The following is a 16547-nucleotide window of genomic DNA, read 5'->3' on the forward strand; positions in this document are numbered from 1 at the left end:
ACAGAAAAGGGTGCCTTTCTCCTTGTTTATCTCTTTTTAAGAGGAAAGAAAACTTCCTCAGACTTCCCTTCACATCTCATCAGCCAGAATGCATCACTAACATCTTCCTAAACTGATCGCTGGCAAGGAGAATGGAAATGTAAGGATTGATGTAGGTTGAACAAGATTTGCCCCTAAACACCCACAAAAATCACAACACTGACAGCCAGGAAGAGTGGAGAGAAGGAGGCAAGAAATGAGTTTGGGGAAGCAGCCTACAACATCTGAAGGAACTAGAAATTTTATTTGCCCGCTGCTTAAAAGAACTTCATGATAAAAACAACACCTATTTTCTAGTGACCTGTTTGTATCTGTTACTGAAATTGATCCTGTTGGGTACAAATATAAGTCATGGTACTGACACTCAAAAAGCATCCAATCTAGTGTAGAAGCCAAATGTATCCAATTCAATTCTACAGATACATATTTAGCACCCACTGGATGTAAGAATTGATATTGGAAGCTAAGATCAAGTGAAGGAAGTCTGAGCTTACAACAGGCTTACAATCCAGTAGGGAAGGTTACATCAATCAATGTCATACTTCTCAGGTCCTTAATACACAAAGGGCTAAAAGATTCCAAGGAAAAAGAAACCATTTAAAAACAGTTACTTACTGAGAGCTTGCAATATCTAGGCACTGCACTAAGGGTTTCAAATGCACCATCCCATTAATCCTAACAAGAATCTTCTTATCCAGATACAGTTGACCCTTGAACAACACAGGTTTGAACTGCGAGGTTCCACTTACACGGAGATTTTTTTTTTCAGTAAATACAGTACTTTACAATCCATGGTTGATTGAATCCACAGATGCAGAACCACGGATATAAAGGGCCAACTATGGGAATTGAACATCCATGGATTTTGGTATTCATGTCTGGTCCTGGAACCAATCTCCTGCAGATACTGAGGGACACTATATCATTATTTCCCCCCATTTTATGGGTGAGGAAAGGGGTAGCATGTCCAACATCACACTGCTAACACATGGCATGGTCAGGATTTCAAGCCAAATCTCTCTAGCACTGAAGTTCATGTGCTTAACCATTGCACTATGCCACATTTACATCCAACTGGGGTTTCTTTTTTCTTTCTTTATAATAGCTTTACTGAGATATAATTCACATATCACACCATTCACCCACATAAAGTGTACAATGCAATGGTTTTTAGTATAGTCAGAGAGTTGTGCAACCATCAACACAATTGATTTTAAAATACTTCCATCACTCCCCAAAGAAAACTCTATACCTTTTTAGCAGTTACTCTCAATTTCCCACAGCCCTAAGCAACCACTAATTTACTTTCTGTCTCTATAGATTTGCCTATTCTTGAACATTTTATATAAATAATACAGAATATGACCTTTTGTGACCGACTTCTTTTATTCAGCATAATATTTTCAAGGTTCCTCCCCAGTTGGGTATTTGAGAAGAGGCTTAATGGTGAAAGGGTCAGGGTAAGAGAACCCAGCACAGCAGGGAGAAAGGAGTATGAGGGGAGACTGAGTCAGGAAACACCCAGCTCTCCTTCCCCAGCCACCATGCTTCAGCCTCAGCAAAGTTAGCAAAGATATTCTACAACAAAGGTGAAGGTCAGAAATCTACTTACCAAAGTCAATCATTGCTTCCTTATTAACCTTTGTCATGGTGGGAATGAACTGGCTGTCATTATCATCACCTTATTTATCTAATCATTACCACCATTTTCCTACTATCTCTTGGATTCTTCAAATGTTCCAGGAATTGAAAATGCATTAAAGTGAGGCAGAAAGAGATGCATTTTGCTTTCATCCAATTAGTTGACCATTCCACCCTTTTTTTCTCCAAATCTGGGTTGAGCCACTCAGATTTGGAGGAATAAAAAGAAGCAATGGGACCCTATGCAGATACATGGCAACCAAGATATTTTCTTTTCTTTTTTTTTTTTTTAAGCAATAGGGAAGCTACTAACATGCCCTGAAAATCCTGCAGACTATGGAATCACAAGTATGTGCTTTCCTGTCTTGAATAGGGTGGTCTTATTACTGTGGAGTCCTCCGTCTTTATGTTTACAAAACAAGAGGGGAGATAAAGTCTGAGGAACATATAATACCCAGCTTGGCTTGGCAGCTTTGTTTCTCTTTCTGCAAAATTGCCCTTTGGGGTGCGATCCATCCTAAAATAGCAATAAGATTTATAACAGAAACACAACCTGCAAAGAAATGATATCCAGGTATTCAGAATTATTTATAAATCGGCATTAGTGGCCACTGCTTTTTCAAATATGGTATATGTTCATCAAATTTAAAAGTTCGAGTGGTAACATACATCATTACAGTAATTGTTTAAAAGGTAATGCAAAACTTAAAGTGTGCTCAAATTCACCAAAAGGAGTGGATATGAGATTTAGAAGCTCTGGTAGAAGAAAAAATGGTCTTCTTTTAAGCGTTGGCTGTCACTGTCTTAGGTGTCTGTAAAATATAGATAAAGTTCCAGAACCATACAGATTTTGCATTACATATATTTATCTGGACCGAAAGACTTCAACGTAAAGTACTTTGAATTTAACAATTTAATACATATGGCCATTTCTTCTCAAAAAAAAATTTGTCTTCTTAAATAAAAATAACAGTGAAATAAAGCATTAACTAAAAAGTCTTGTAAATGCAGGGAGAAGACAGGAAGAGTAATTACTGGCCAGATCTATGTGGAGAAGGCTGCTTTCAGCAAAGTGGCTCTCTGAAAAACACCTTCTCATGTTGTCTTCTGGCTGCCTCCCATCTGACAAGTTTCTGAGATTCCTGTATTTTTGAATTAGTAGTCGTCTTCAACAGCTTTGTTTTCTTTTTTTGCTTGAATCTATTCCTTTCATTTCAGCATCTCCTCTGACATCCACTGACTCCCTTATGAGAAGAATCTGAGAAAGCTTTCTTCATGCTGCATTTCTTCAAATTCTGTACTAGAATTGCTCACCTTAAGTGCCCAGCAGCTATTCTGCAGAGACCTTGACCAGGCCTAGCACTGAAATTTCCCCAGAAGCCAGGTGATATCACATAGCCCAAAGCCCACAGCTACTAAACACAGGTTGGTCTTTCCTGCATGGCCAATCCCCACCCTAAAGCTATAGACTATGACTGGTCCCACCCTGCGTTATTTTGTTAGCATAAATTCTAAGGTGGTCAGAGGAGCAAATAACATTCCTACCACTTGTTAAATTCCAAGAATTTAGAAGTTAGCTAGGGAGAAATGCTAGACCTCTCTTTGGAAGAGGCCAAATCCCTTGCTACACACTAAGAAATAATGAATCTACCAAATTCTCATTCAGGTAGATGTGATATGTTTAAGAATGCACTAAATTTCCTTAATTTCAAATTTCTCAAATTCAGTCAAACTCTTGATGAGCATATAATACATTTCTATCCACTGTCTTGTTAAATGCAATTTTAAGAGATTGACTTGTTGGACAAAATAGTAGTACTGTCTTTGTTCTTCAAGTGTTCTCCATCATGGTCCAAAAAAAAACTAAGGATACTAATGAGTAAGGAAGCCTGGCCTTACTTTTCATCTGGATACTATTTAGTTACCCCTCTTCTACCTAGACTTCTTTCTTCTCCAATTTTTCTACTTAAAACTACGTTAGAAATGTGACATTTGTTCACCCCTGTCCTATTTCTTCCTGACACATTCAGTACATTTTTGTTTACTGAATTAATATAAGAAATTAGTGACTGAAAGAATGATTAAATGGATGTGAATGAGTTAGCTAATTAATTAATTAAAACATCAACTATGGGGCTTCCCTGGTGGCGCAGTGGTTGAGAATCTGCCTGCCAATGCAGGGGACACAGGTTCGAGCCCTGGTCTGGGAAGATCCCACATGCCACGGAGCAACTGGGCCCGTGAGCCACAACTACTGAGCCTGCGCGTCTGGAGCCTGTGCTCCGCAATAAGAGAGGCCGCGATAGTGAGAGGCCCGCACACCGCGATGAAGAGTGGCCCCCGCTCGCCGCAACTAGAGAAAGCCCTCGCACAGAAACGAAGACCCAACCATAAATAAATAAATAAATAATTTTAAAAAATTAAAAAATAAAAAAATAAAAAAAAAAAACATCAACTAAAGATGCTATATAAGAAGGTACTTACTCACTTCACTTACACCAATGGACAGATCATCCAAAATGAAAATAAATAAGGAAACAGAAGCTTTAAATGACACAATAGACCAGATAGATTTAATTGATATATATAGGACATTCCATCCAAAAACAGCAGATTACACGTTCTTCTCAAGTGCGCACGGAACATTCTCCAGGATAGATCACATCTTGGGTCACAAATCAAGCCTCAGTAAATTTAAGAAAATTGAAATCATATCAAGCATCTTTTCTGACCACAACGCTATGAGATTAGAAATGAATTACAGGGAAAAAAACGTAAAAAAGACAAACACATGGAGGCTAAACAATACGTTACTAAATAACCAAGAGATCACTGAAGAAATCAAACAGGAAATAAAAAAATACCTAGAGACAAATGACAATGAAAACACGACGACCCAAAACCTATGGGATGCAGCAAAAGCGGTTCTAAGAGGGAAGTTTATAGCTATACAAGCCTACCTAAAGAAACAAGAAAAAGCTCAAGTAAACAATCTAACCTTACACCTAAAGAAACTAGAGAAAGAAGAACAAACAAAACCCAAAGTTAGCAGAAGGAAAGAAATCATAAAGATCAGAGCAGAAATAAATGAAATAGAAACAAAGAAAACAATAGCAAAGATCAATAAAACTAAAAGTTGGTTCTTTGAGAAGATAAACAAAATTGATAAGCCATTAGCCAGACTCATCAAGAAAAAGAGGGAGAGGACTCAAATCAATAAAATCAGAAATGAAAAAGGAGAAGTTACAACAGACACTGCAGAAATACAAAGCATCCTAAGAGACTACTACAAGCAACTTTATGCCAATAAAATGGACAACCTGGAAGAAATGGACAAATTCTTAGAAAGGTATAACCTTCCAAGACTGAACCAGGAAGAAACAGAAAATATGAACAGACCAATCACAAGTAATGAAATTGAAACTGTGATTAAAAATCTTCCAACAAACAAAAGTCCAGGACCAGATGGCTTCACAGGTGAATTCTATCACACATTTAGAGAAGAGCTAACACCCATCCTTCTCAAACTCTTCCAAAAAATTGCAGAGGAAGGAACACTCCCAAACTCATTCTATGAGGCCACCATCACCCTGACACCAAAACCAGACAAAGACACTACAAAAAAAGAAAATTACAGACCAATATCACTGATGAATATAGATGCAAAAATCCTCAACAAAATACTAGCAAACAGAATCCAACAACACATTAAAAGGATCATACACCACGATCAAGTGGGATTTATCCCAGGGATGCAAGGATTCTTCAATATACGCAAATCAATCAATGTGATACACCATATTAACAAATTGAAGAATAAAAACCATATGATCATCTCAATAGATGCAGAAAAAGCTTTTGACAAAATTCAACACCCATTTCTGATAAAAACTCTCCAGAAAGTGGGCATAGAGGGAACCTACCTCAACATAATAAAGGCCATATATGACAAACCCACAGCAAACATCATTCTCAATGGTGAAAAACTGAAAGCATTTCCTCTAAGATCAGGAACGAGACAAGGATGTCCACTCTCACCACTATTATTCAACATAGTTCTGGAAGTCCTAGCCACGGCAATCAGAGAAGAAAAAGAAATAAAAGGAGTACAAATTGGAAAAGAAGAAGTAAAACTGTCACTGTTTGCGGATGACATGATACTATACATAGAGAATCCTAAAACTGCCACCAGAAAACTGCTAGAGCTAATTAATGAATATGGTAAAGTTGCAGGATACAAAATTAATGCACAGAAATCTCTTGCATTCCTATACACTAATGATGAAAAATCTGAAAGAGAAATTATGGAAACACTCCCATTTACCATTGCAACAAAAAGAATAAAATACCTAGGAATAAACCTACCTAGGGAGACAAAAGACATGTATGCAGAAAACTATAAGACACTGATGAAAGAAATTAAAGATGATACCAACAGATGGAGAGATATACCATGTTCTTGGACTGGAAGAATCAACATTGTGAAAATGAGTATACTACCCAAAGCAATCTACAGATTCAATGCAATCCCTATCAAATTACCAATGGCATTTTTTACGGAGCTAGAACAAATCATCTTAAAATTTGTATGGAGACACAAAAGACCCCGAATAGCCAAAGCAGCCTTGAGGCAAAAAAATGGAGCTGGAGGAATCAGACTCCCTGACTTCAGACTATACTACAAAGCTACAGTAATCAAGACAATATGGTACTGGCACAAAAACAGAAACATAGATCAATGGAACAAGATAGAAAGCCCAGAGATTAACCCACGCACCTATGGTCAACTAATCTATGACAAAGGAGGCAAAGATATACAATGGAGAAAAGACAGTCTCTTCAATAAGTTGTGCAGGGAAAACTGGACAGCTACATGTAAAAGAATGAAATTAGAATACTCCCTAACACCATACACAAAAATAAACTCAAAATGGATTAGAGACCTAAATATAAGACTGGACACTATAAAACTCTTAGAGGAAAACATAGGAAGAACACTCTTTGACATAAATCACAGCAAGATCTTTTTTGATCCACCTCCTAGAGTAATGGAAATAAAAACAAAAATAAACAAGTGGGACCTAATGAAACTTCAAAGCTTTTGCACAGCAAAGGAAACCATAAACAAGACGAAAAGACAACCCTCAGAATGGGAGAAAATATTTGCAAATGAATCAACGGACAAAGGATTAATCTCCAAAATATATAAACAGCTCATTCAGCTCAATATCAAAGAAACAAACACCCCAATCCAAAAATGGGCAGAAGACCTAAATAGACATTTCTCCAAAGAAGACATACAGACGGCCACGAAGCACATGAAAAGATGCTCAACATCACTAATTATTAGAGAAATGCAAATCAAAACTACAATGAGGTATCACCTCACTCCTGTTAGAATGGGCATCATCAGAAAATCTACAAACAACAAATGCTGGAGAGGGTGTGGAGAAAAGGGAACCCTCTTGCACTGTTGGTGGGAATGTAAATTGATACAGCCACTATGGAGAACAATATGGAGGTTCCTTAAAAAACTAAAAATAGAATTACCATATGACCCAGCAATCCCACTACTGGGCATATACCCAGAGAAAACTGTAATTCAAAAAGACACATGCACCCGAATGTTCATTGCAGCACTATTTACAATAGCCAGGTCATGGAAGCAACCTAAATGCCCATCGACAGACGAATGGATAAAGAAAATGTGGTGCATATATACAATGGAATATTACTCAGCCACAAAAAGGAACGAAATTGAGTCATTTGTTGAGACGTGGATGGATCTAGAGACTGTCATACAGAGTGAAGTAAGTCAGAAAGAGAGAAACAAATATTGTATATTAATGCATGTATGTGTAACCTAAAAAAATGGTACAGATAAGCCAGTTTGCAGGGCAGAAGTTGAGACACAGATGTAGAGAATGGACAGATGGACACCAAGGGGGGAAAACTGCGGTGAGGTGGGGATGGTGGTGTGCTGAATTGGGCGATTGGGATTGACATGTATACACTGATGTGTATAAAATTGATGCCTAATAAGAACCTGCAGTATAAAAAAACAAACAAAACAACTAATACTAAACTTTCATTGGGTTATTTGTATGGAAATATGTTAATATAAATGTTTCAGACATTACATGAAATTTCTAAAAATCCTATATTTGTATTTGTATGGAAATATGTATGGAAATATGTTAATATAAATGTTTCAGACATTAAAAAAAAATAATAATAATAATAAATGTAAAGTTTGTACAACAATCTTCTTTAGAAGCCTATTAAATACAGAGGCACTGGGGTTGGCCTTTGAATTAAAGTGAAGTTGGAAAAAAAAATAAAAATAATAAATAAATAAATAAATAAATAAATAAATAAATAAATAAATAAATAAATAAAACATCAACTAAAGATGCTATATAAGAAGGTACCTTTATTGGCTTTAGGATTCAAAGAGGACTGTAGTAAATTGAGTTACTTGCTGCAATTCTTCACCCTTCCTTGTATCTATGCCCTCTGCCTGTAATGTTGCAGCACTTCCCATGAGTAGCAGAATGGACTTCCCTGACCCTTGACTTTGGTCTGGGTAATTTGATTTGCTTTAGCCAATGGCATGTTAGCAGAAGAGAATCAGAGGCTTAAAATGAAATGTGCTTGCCTGTGTTGACCTGATGAACAGACTGTCAGGTACTTCTCCAGCAATGATAGGTTTATTTGGAATCAGCAGAGAACTGCAATTCAAGGTCTGCGAACATGCTGAGCCACGTGCAAGTTCCTGCACAGCAAAGGAAGGAGAACAATTTTATAGAGAGGAAAAGAAGTTGGGAGGGCTTAGTAAACAAAGAGTTTGTGGCTTTTCATTAGCTGAGTCCTTGCCAGGAGAGAAAAGGAGACTTTCTTCTTCCTCTTCGACTTTGCTATTGTCACAGGGTGTGAGAACTCCCCTTCTGGTCTCCCAACTCTATTTAGTTGAGGCTTCTCATTATTTTTTTACATTTCCCCCTTTTGATCAAGATCACTGATCAAGAATCAGGTTTTCTAATTTCAGCAGCTTTTTGTCCCTCAACGTCAGGAAGGACTTTTCCTGGGTGTAATGTCTCATGTCAGAGGGAAACTGTACAGATTGGAAACCTAGTAAGGTCACATTCAAGTAACGAGGAGTGGCAGGAGGGAGAAATCTCCAGCACTTTTTATCTACAGTCCATACGTTATGAAGATCATAGATATTGGAGTTCATTTGAAGATGTCATCATCAAAGGTTTGGCAACAACTTCCAACAGGTCTAGTCCAGATATCTTGGGAAAGTTGTCCCATCAGATGTCATCTGCTTCAATTCTGGGAAATCTTTACTTTCAGGTCACCAGATGATGTGCAGGTCCAATCAGGGTTCAGTGCTTTCTTTATGTGTGTCCAATGAATCCAAGAGTCTGTTCCTTGGAGTGTGGCAGCACAAGAGTTGGTTAGCAGTATCTAATAGGGACCTTTCCAGCAAGGTTAAAGAGAGTTCTTCTGGAGGTATCTTTTCCAAGAGATGAAATCTCCAGTTTGCAAGGTATGATGCTTAAGGTCTTCATCTCCCATGGCCATACTGTGAAAAGATTGCTCTACTAAAGCATGTTTACTTTTAATAGAAGCAATTAGGCCTTTGCAATATTGGTGTATCTCTCCTTTTATCGGTTGAGGGTCAAAATAACTAGGAGCCAAGTTCATTGGGCATCCTGTGACTATCTCAAATGGTGAGAGTTTATGAATTCCAAAAGGAGTGGATATGAGATTTAGAAGTACCAATGACAATGCTTGTGGCCAGGGTATTTGGAGGGCCTCTACAAATTTTTCCTACTGAGTCTTAATAATGCCATTAGTGTGTTTTACTAAACCAGAGGGTTGAGGGTGGTAAGCACAGTGAAAGTGTTGTAAAACTGGCCAAACAGTACAGATTTGTCTAAGTACCTGATCAATAAAATAGGTTCCTCAATCACAATGAAGTTCAAGAGGAGTTCCAGGCAGGGAAAATGCTTTCCAAAGGATTTTAGCCACAGAAAAGGCAGTAGCCTGTCTGCAAGGGAAAGCTTCAGTCCAGAGTGAAAACATACAGACCATGACTAAAACATATTTACATCCATTAGACAGAGGAAGTTTATGTATTCCATTTGCCAGACCTCAAGTGGTCCATCAAGCAGTTTAAAATGTCAGGAAACAGTATGAAGAGGCTTCCCTGGGTTGTAGTTTGGACAAGCGGGAGAACTGAGGTAAATACTTTTTGTGGCCTTGTTAATGTTTCCCCACCAGTACTGATTCAGGAAGGCTATCATTTTGTCATAGACTGAAGGTTTAATGCATGTACGGTGGTGGGGAGTGGGAATTTCAGAGTCTCCAGTAAGACTGGCTTGTTACATGGTCCAAACTAGAGTTTTCTCTTTTTAATCAAACCAGCAACTACTGAATTTCCAAATTTGTTTTTCCTTTTCTGAGGCCAACTGTTGGGCCTCTCTAGCCATTTTTTCTAAATTATCACTTGGGGAAATGATATTATAAAATATCATTTGGCTGCTATTTGACCCTTTAAGGGCATCATTCCTTGCAAAAGTATCAACAGGATGGTTTCCCCTAGCTTGTAGTTTTGACTTCCAGAGTCAAACTACAAGCCCCAGAATCTTAATAGCTAAAGTGACAGGTAAAAGCATTGTATCAACTGATTCCTGAACATAGGGGCCATTTAAAATTTTATTTCCCCTGGGAGTAAGGAAGCTACCTTGCTTCTACAACATTCCAAAACCATGCGTTATTCTGAAAGCTTATCTCCTATCAGTATAAATATTGGCAGTTTTGTCCTTAGCTAAAGTACAAGCCTGTGTAAGGGCATATAATTCAGCCTGTTCGGGTGAAGTAGTCATAGGTAAAGATGCTGCTTCAACAACATCAAAAGGAGTTGTAGTAACATACCCAGCACAATATTTACTATTGTCACCTTGTTAAATAAGACCATCAGTGAACAAGATGTCAGTGTTATCCAATGGAATTTCCTGTAGATCATCATAAGGAATCAGGAGGTGGTCCATCAGCATTAAGCAGTGGTGGGGTATTTCGTCAGCGATGGAAGGAGGAAAAGTAGCCGGGTTAAGGTTATTATAACATAGAAGAGTTATGTGAGGAGCAGTTACCAAAAAGCCTTCATAGGAAGTGTCTGGCTGAGAAATGTTGAATGTGATGAGAATTCAGGAGAGCTTCTACTGCATGAGGAGCAAAAATGGTTAAAGGGGATTCCACAACAATTTTCTCAGTGGCCTTAACAAGAAGGGTAGTAGCTGTAATGGCTCTAAGGCAAGAGGGGTATCCCTATGCCACAGGGTCCAGTTGCTGGCTATAATACTCTATGGGTCACAGGTGGTCCCCGTGTTTTAAATGATTACTCCAAGGGCATTCCCTTCCTTTTCATATACAAAAATTGTATAGGTCATTAAACCTTTTGATCCTCTTAAAAATATTTTTATCTGTTAAATTTTAAACTGTTTTTAAATTAAAAACATACTAAATTGAATAAAAAGCATTTTCTATTCTAACATAAGTCTCCAACAAAAAAGGAAAAACGAATGAAGATTAGGAGATAAAATAGAAAATCGGAAGATAACTAAACTATATACAAATTAAAAGTTGTTTTCAAACACACCAAATTCACAAGAATAATACCTATGCCTTTCATTTTATTTTTCCAAACTTGATTTTTTACCACACTTCCCCAGGAATTCTGATGGATTCATTTTGGTCAACAATAGCCATAGCCCTTCCGTTTTCAGTCCTAATTCTCAGCTGCCAGGTGTGAATCACCGCCCTAGTTGGAAAGCTTCTCCAGTGACTCCCTCTTCTCCCCACAGGGGCTTCTATGCAGAAGATGGCGCTTGTGAACGCTGTAGCCCTTCCTGCAGAACATGTGAAGGGAATGCCACCAACTGCCACTCGTGTGAAAGAGACCTCGTCCTGGACCAGGGGGTGTGCCGGGAAACCTGCCCCGAGAGGCACGTGGCCATGGAAGGGGTGTGCAAGCACTGCCCAGAGATGTGTCAGGATTGCATCCATGAGAAAACATGCAAAGGTACCTGGGAGCCTCACAGGGGAGAGTGTGGGGACCCACTATCTGAGGGTGGGGTGTCCAAGTAGAACTGGGGGAGCCAATCTCCCTACCTTTACTGAAATTGACCTCCATGGGTGTCACTGAGGAAACTGAGGGTGACATAAAGCCTTTCCATGATGGAGTCTGCAAATTAAGACAGACAAGAGCCCCTTTTTTGCACGATTTCTCCCACACATGTACTGGGTAGTTAGGGTGTGGTAAGCACCATCCCAGGTGCTAGAGATACAGAAAAGAACCCAAAGTCTCTGCCTCTTTGAACACAAAATCTCATAGGAGAGACTGATATTAATAAAACACAGAGGTGGCTGGAGAATTTCAACTGTTATAAAAGATACAAAAGAAAATTTCAGGCAACTATAAGACTCTGAGAGTAGCACTCTGGCTAGGAAATTTTTTCCCCTGAAATTATCTCCTAAGAAAGGCTAATTTCCTCTCCAGGACAAGACAGACTCATTTAACTGGCTCTGTCCAATCCAAAGGACTCTCTTGGTGTAACCTAAGAGTTTTTTGGAATTCCTCCCCCAAATAAGAGAATAGGCACTAATAAAATAAATACACAATGCATTCTTCATACTGATTAACCATGTATATTTCATTGGTTTACCCTATCAGTGAATGAAAAATTAACTGATCCACGAATTCCTAAACTGCTTTTTGTATTAAATAGAGTCTGAGGTGCTCAATACAATTTAAAAAATCTGTTAACACTTTCTGGGTTTTCAGAACAATACGTCCAGCATCTCCTTGACTCATCCGCCGTAGCACTACAAGTTTTTGCAATTGAAGGGGCAGATCATTTCAGCATATGAACCCAGCACCATCTAATTGGGCCACCATATGTGGTCTCCTCTCCCTAGGCAGGGCTTGTGAGACAAGGAGGACAGGCCCTGGGAAGGTGGGAGCGGGGCAAACGTACACTGGGGTCAAATGAGTCAAAGAGATGGGCGATGGGCTAGCCCACTGCAGAAGGAATAAATTCCTTTCTGCTGCTCCCCTGGGGGTAACTTGCTGCTTCCCTCTGCCCGCAGAGTGCATGCCTGAGTCCTTCCTGTACAAGGATACGTGCCACCAGTCCTGTCCCAGCCACTTCTACGCAGATGCGCGCCACTGTGTTCCCTGCCATGAAGACTGTCTGGAGTGCAGCGGTCCCTCAATGGATGACTGTGACGTCTGTGCTGAGACGTCCTTGGTTCTCTACGATGGGCAGTGTTTGGAGGAGTGTCCAGAAGGAACTTACTTTGAAAAAGAGACTAAGGTTTGCAAAGGTAAAGACTTCCGGGTACATGGCCGAGTACCACATCCCAGGGAACCTAGTTGGGATTATGAGTTTCTTCTAAGTAGGTTCTGGGGTTTGCCCAGTTCCACCCCAGTCCCAGAGCTGTGGTCTCAGCTCTTTCCCTCCTCCTTAAGGAAGCATATTTTGAATCTGCTCTAGTGTATGATTTATTTTAAATGAATCATTCCTTAGCTTTGATGATGTAACTTATTAGCAATGAATCATGTTGACCCTCCTCACAATGGTAGCTGATCAAAAAGGATTCCCATGTGAAGATTTACAACAGAGATGATGAGCCTTTAAAAGTCCCCCAAAATGGAAAATTTTTCTAAAAATTTTAATCCATTATAGGTTTATAGCAGCATAAGGAAAGCTGTGCCATAGAGGGTTTTCTCCATGCCTCTTGTCTCCCTAAAGCCACCCTCCTCCTCATCACCTGCAGCCTCTCCTGCCCGGGGTCTCCTATTCCATGTCCCATTTGGCATTTCAATCCCTACACGTTCAAGAAAGGATCTGTTATTATTTATGCTTCCTTATGTTTTAAGTGGGCATGAATTCTTTGCTTCTTATCAGTTGTTAGGGAAAAGAAAAATTAATTAAATATAAATTGCCCATCACTAGAGGAATTCTCAAGCAAGTGAGAGAAGCATTCTTAGGGAAAGGACTTTCCTTTTTCCTCCCAGTTTTATTGAGAGATAATTGACATATAGCATTGTATAAGTTTAGAACGTACACTGTGATGATTTAATATACGTATATATTTTGAAATGATGACCACAATAAGGTCAGTTGACACTGACCTTAGTTACCTCTTTTGTTTTTTTCTTCTTTGGTAAGAACATTTAAGCTCTATTCGCTCAGCAACTTTCAAGTATACAATACAATATTGTTAACTACAATCACAGGATTCACTCCAACAAGGCAGCCAGTGGTAGTTTAGCCCCTTACGTTGCCGCCAAGCAAACACGAGACAGATATCCAGAGGCAGCCCCCTAACCACAGTGAGAGCTTGAGCGTGAACTCACATGGCAGGAGAAACCTTGGGCCACCCACATCCTAGAACGTACTCGGGGAAATGTTTTTGGTCAAACGTGAAGATGCAGTGCGCTCCTACAGCCTTTCTGCTCTAGCCTTACAATCTGGATATAGCTTTTTGTGTCTTATGTAAAGCACTACTTAGTGTCGATGTCCCACTTGACTGTGTGTGAAAGAACGTGGACTTGAAGATGGGCGGCTGTGCCTGTGTAGCGGAGGGGGCGGGAGTAAACATGTTGAGGAGGCTGCAACTCTGTGGGTCAGTTTCCATGAGAAGTTTAAAGACTCAGCCAAAGGCCTGCAGGGCCATCTTGCCTGTCCTGGGGCAGGAACCGAGGATCAACTTTTGGCCTTTCTCTGGTGTTCCATAATAAAAGTAACCTGCCATATAGAGAACTTTACAAGTTCAGAGTACATTTACTTAGTTTACCTGGTTTAATTTTCTCATTGAGAAAGGCCTCTGGTCGTCATCCCTGGTTGCCCGTGAGAACCACCCAGGGAGCTTTAAAAGACACAGATGCCCGAGCTCAGGCCAGCTCAGCTGTTGGGAACTAACCTGAGGTCTCTCCCTGCAATGCTGTTTCTCCTTCCATCAGTCCCAAGCGAGGCGGCGGAAAGCTGGTACTGGAAGAAACAGGGCAACAAGCTGACTTTCCAGAGAAGAAACAAAGGACCTGACCTGAAAATTAAGATTTGGGTTGGTGTAGAGAACCTTCCAGAACCAAGCCATCTCCAAGCAGGATCTCCTCTAAGAAACACAAAGAATGGGATCCATTCTGATCACCCTGAATTTCTCCCTACGAGATAACATAGACAGGTCTAAGAACAAGGAGCTGGGGCAGAAATGGCCAAGAGCTCTTGTTACGGTCCTGGGTTCATCTCCTCACCCTGCCCTTTCCCAGCCTAGTGACAGCACCTCCAACCTCAATGTCCTGATCTACACACACTGAGAAGATAACAATCACAATAATAATACCATGCATCTATTCATCCAGGCAGTGCTTACTGGGGGCCTACCATGTGCTGGGTGCTCTTCCAGGCCTAGGGCGCAGCAGGGAACAATACAGACAGAATCCTGCCCTCATGGAGCTGACATTCAATTGGGGAAGACGACTCTAAAGAAGCCAAGTCAAAAGGAAAAATAAGGCAGGAAAGGGGGGCAGGAAGTTGGGCAGGAGGGAGTTGAAATTAGAGAGAATGCGGCCTGGAAGAGATCATTGAGAAAGGGAGGGGAAAAAACTACTCACACAGGGAACAAACTACTCACATAGAGGATTCCCGGCAGAGGGAACGGCAACTGCTAAACCCCCGAGGTGAGGGTGACTTGTTCTCATTTCGTTTGTCTAACAAATATTTACTGAGTGCCAGTGTTATATGCTAGGCCCTCTCACAGGCACTGTGCATGCCTAAATGCCTATAAAAAAGGTCTTCTGTATCAAGAGGTGCTTCCAACACATATTAACAGTTGTTACGTTAGTAATAAGCTCAAATCCCTTGGCGGTCAGTGGAGAACCACAGCAGAGGAATTACAGTGGTGAGATGCCCGCAGACTAGCGCGTGACTGTGCTACGAGAGGGCTGCTTCTTCTCATCACGTTGCAGTTTGGGTAACTATGGGCGCTCTTACCACTATCTCTGAGGCGGCTGCTGCAGGAAGGGGCTCTCTGGGGATCCCAGGGAAAGTGAAGCAGTCATGTTTTCCTCATCTTGTAACAAGAATGCTCCAGCCTAGAGCTCAACTCCTGGCCCCACACCCTTGGCCCAGAGCCTAGAAATCTCCGAGGAAGGAAGGTGTGCACACTTTGCAGGGGAACTGATTCCCTCAAGGGGCACCCTGACCCTCTCTCACTCTCCGTCTGCTGTCCCCTCCCCCCCCGCAGACTGCCACAAGTCCTGCCGGACCTGCTCGTCCTCGGGGGCCTGCACGACGTGTCAAGAAGGCCTGAGGGTAAACAACCACGGCGGCTGTGTGCCTCACACTGAATGCGCCGCCGTGGAGTACTGGGATGAGGGGGCCCTGACCTGCAAGGCCTGTCATGCCAAGTGCTTGCACTGCACGGGACCCTCGGAGGACCAGTGCCACACCTGCCTGCGGGACAGCCTTCTTCTTAGTGAGTTACCTTTCCTCTGAGGACGGGTTTGTCTCTCCCTCCATCTGGGAAACTATCTTGCACGATGCCTGGCGCCCAGTAGAAACTGGCGTCTTTCTTTTTAATTTTTCACTTTGTATTTGGAAAATTTTCAAGCCTACAGAAAAGATGCAAGAGGAAAAACAGTACAAAGAGCCCCGCACACATGCCCTTTACCCATTTGCCCCGTTGGCCTTATCGTTTGCTTGCTCTCACTCTCTCGCTCTCGATGTATACGCATACGTAATTCGCAATATAGATTTCTTAACCACTTGAGGATATGTTACATACATCATGGC

At 40.7% G+C, this 16547-nt stretch overlaps 1 protein-coding gene across 8 annotated transcripts in view; it reads left to right on the forward strand.

The window, feature by feature from the left end:
* Positions 1 to 16547, forward strand: part of PCSK5 (proprotein convertase subtilisin/kexin type 5) — a 489089-nt gene that overhangs the window by 439047 nt on the left and 33495 nt on the right. For all 8 annotated transcript variants that reach the window (XM_036855671.1, XM_036855664.1, XM_036855665.1 and 5 more), the window contains 3 exons: positions 11553 to 11770; positions 12838 to 13074; positions 16000 to 16230. In XM_036855671.1, coding sequence (XP_036711566.1) covers positions 11553 to 11770; positions 12838 to 13074; positions 16000 to 16230 — 686 coding nt within the window. The remainder of the gene's footprint in view (positions 1 to 11552; positions 11771 to 12837; positions 13075 to 15999; positions 16231 to 16547) is intronic.

This window comes from Balaenoptera musculus, chromosome 6 (genome assembly GCF_009873245.2).
Source record: "Balaenoptera musculus isolate JJ_BM4_2016_0621 chromosome 6, mBalMus1.pri.v3, whole genome shotgun sequence".
In the NCBI taxonomy this organism is placed as follows: domain Eukaryota; kingdom Metazoa; phylum Chordata; class Mammalia; order Artiodactyla; family Balaenopteridae; genus Balaenoptera; species Balaenoptera musculus.